A 2,745-nucleotide genomic window follows, 5' to 3' on the forward strand; every position below is an offset into this window, starting at 1 on the left:
CCCATGGGGACATCTCCAAACAGTGATCTTCCATCTCTTGAAGGGGTCCCCTTCCAAAGGGGATCTCTTCCAGGAGGCCCCCTGTCCACCTCTCTTTGGAGACATCCCTATGGGACCCTCTTTCCATCTCTTCCAGGAAAACCCTTGGCTCTCCTGGGGGATCTCTCTTGAGGGAACTTCTTCCAGGGAAGGTCCTGTCCACTTGTCTCATGGAGATATCTCCAAATAGGGACCTGAATCCACCTCTCCTGTGGGGATGTCTCTAAACAGTGATCTCCTTCCACCTCCCCAAGGAGACCTCCTCCAAAGGGGATGTCTCTAAGACTGAAGACCTGAATCCACCTCTCCCATGGAGGTATCTCCAAATGGTCATCTCCTTTCACCTCTCCAAGGCAGGGACCCCTGCCCACCTCTTCTGGGGGACCCCTCTACAAGAGATCTCTTCCAGGGGGACCCTTGTCCACCTCTCTTGTGATCCCCAAATGGGGCATCTCCTTCCATCTCTTCCAAGGGGAGACCATTGGCCACCTCTCCAAATGGGGGACCCCTGTTGCAAGGGGACCTCTTCTGGCAGGGGACCTCTGCTCACCCCTCCCATTCAGATGTCTCCAAATGGGGGACCAACAAGTGCCCTCTTCTGCCCCTCCAAATGGGACCCTCTGACCTCTCTCAGGGGGACATCTCCAAATGGGAGAGCTCCTTCTACTGCTTCATGGAGACTCCATTCAAAGGGATTCTCTCCAAGAGGGACTTGTTCACCTCTCCAACGAGATCTTCTCTAAATGGAGGACCCTCTCCTACCTCTTCAAATAGGGGACCACTCCCAAGACACCCCTTCCACCTCTCCTAAGGGGACACCTCCAAATGGGGTCACCTCCAAATGGGGACATCCTTTCTACTTCACCAAGGATGGACCTTCCAAGGTGGACCCTACTCTAAAGGGGACCCCTCCAAGAGCTCTTCTCCACCCTGACTCCTTCTCTCTCCTTCACCTTCAGGCTTCCTGATCTCCAAGTGCTGCTTCCCCGTCTTCAAAGCCAAGACTGGCAAAGCCAAGCGGGTCCGGACCATCTTCACCAGCGACCAGCTGGCCCGGCTGGAGAAGGAGTTTGCGCGACAGCAGTACATGGTGGGCACGGAGAGGTGTCTGCTCGCCTCCTCCCTGCACCTCACTGAAGAGCAGGTAAGCCCCACCATGTTCCATCTCCACCTGCCCCCCACCACAAGGTCCTGAGGAGGTTCTCAAACCTGTGTGCCAATGGGTGGCACCTTGGCCGTGTCCCTCAGGATGAGGAGCCATGTGGGGCAGTAATTGTAGAGAGTTTACGTTAAAAGATCTCAGATGGGGAAACTGAGCCACAAAGTGGCTCTAGGTGGAGGGGTTGAACTTGTGTCCAGCTTCAGGATGGATCTTCTCTACCACTGGCAGATCCCAGCTCAGCTCCTGGGTTGCAGGGGACAGTTTTCCATCTCAATGGGGACAGAGTGTGGCCAGGAACCTCTGCTCCTGGCCAGCTGGAAGATATCTGAGGTTGTGGGCATCTAAAGGCTCGTGGAGTGTCAGGACATTGACTGAACCATGGGGGGTTTAACAGACCATGAGCCCATGATCCAAGGAGAAGCTTGGTTTGAAAAAGTTGGGTTTGAAAGTCAAGTTTTACCTCTTCCTCAGGTCAAAGTCTGGTTCCAAAACCGGAGGATCAAGTGGAGGAAACAAAGTCTGGAACAGCAACAAGCCAAACTGGCCAAAATGGGGTTAACCACCTCCCAGAGGAGCCCCGACTCACAGAGCCACCATGGTGAGGAGGACAAGGACTTCTCAGGGGAGTTGGAGGACACTGCCTCCTCCCTGAGGACAGCACCCACACAGAGTGTGACACAGAGCTGCTGACTCGCCCCTTGGGGACACTTTTGGGTGTGGATGATGTGACTGCACCACAGCGGGCAGGGAGCGGAGCTAATATATTCCAGGCACCAATTATTCTATTATAATAATAAAATAAATTATTTATGCAAATCTTGGGCTCATTTGTGCCTGAGGAGGAGGATGAAGAGGAGGAGGAACAACACCTACCTGCAGTGGCAGCAAGTGTTCAGTGAGGGCTTGTTCATGGGAACAAGTCCTGGAGGTCTGGCGGAGTGAGGGCCACCTGAACATCCCACTCATGATCAGCCCCATAGCCGGGCTCATCCCAAAGGTGTTGAGTGCTCAGATACCTCCTTGTGCTCTCAAATAGCTCTGGGGTCTTCCCAGAGACCAGGTCCTTGTAGAGGACCTCCATCTCATGGTCTATCCACTCATGGTCCATCCATCTCCATCTCATGGTCCATCCATTTCATGGTCCATCCATCTCCATCTCATGGTCCATCCGTCTCATGGTCCATCCACTCATGGTCCATCCATCTCTATCTTCCTGTCTGTAGCATCTTCACCATAAAGCCCTACTCTTCCTGCAGCTCACACATCCCAACCCAGTGATGGCATCTTGCTCTCCAGAGCTTTCAGAGCCAGGAAACTTGGGAAAACCAGGGAAAATGTACCTGGAGAGCAGAGCTGGTGGTGGCTTTGTGAGCTGGGCACCTGGAGAGCCATCTCAGCTGGGCAAGAGTTAGACAAGTTTTAGAATTATACAATGGTTTGGGTTGGAAGGGACCTTCAAGCTCATCCAGTTCCAACCCCCCTACCAGCAGCAGGGACACCTTCCACTAGACCAGGTTGCTCAAAGCCTCATCCAACCTGGTCGA

General features: G+C 53.6%; 1 protein-coding gene across 1 annotated transcript; it reads left to right on the forward strand.

The window, feature by feature from the left end:
* Nucleotides 1-998: 998 nt before the first annotated feature.
* Nucleotides 999-1,799, forward strand: LOC104520605 (homeobox protein not2; the record flags this gene model as incomplete). Its single annotated transcript, XM_010162337.1, has 2 exons — nt 999-1,183; nt 1,673-1,799. Coding segments are annotated over 2 exons (312 nt in total), but the record flags the coding sequence as incomplete, so codon positions are not given.
* Nucleotides 1,800-2,745: the final 946 nt, after the last annotated feature.

This window comes from Antrostomus carolinensis, unplaced genomic scaffold (genome assembly GCF_000700745.2).
Source record: "Antrostomus carolinensis isolate BGI_N321 unplaced genomic scaffold, ASM70074v2 scaffold25132, whole genome shotgun sequence".
NCBI lineage: Eukaryota > Metazoa > Chordata > Aves > Caprimulgiformes > Caprimulgidae > Antrostomus > Antrostomus carolinensis.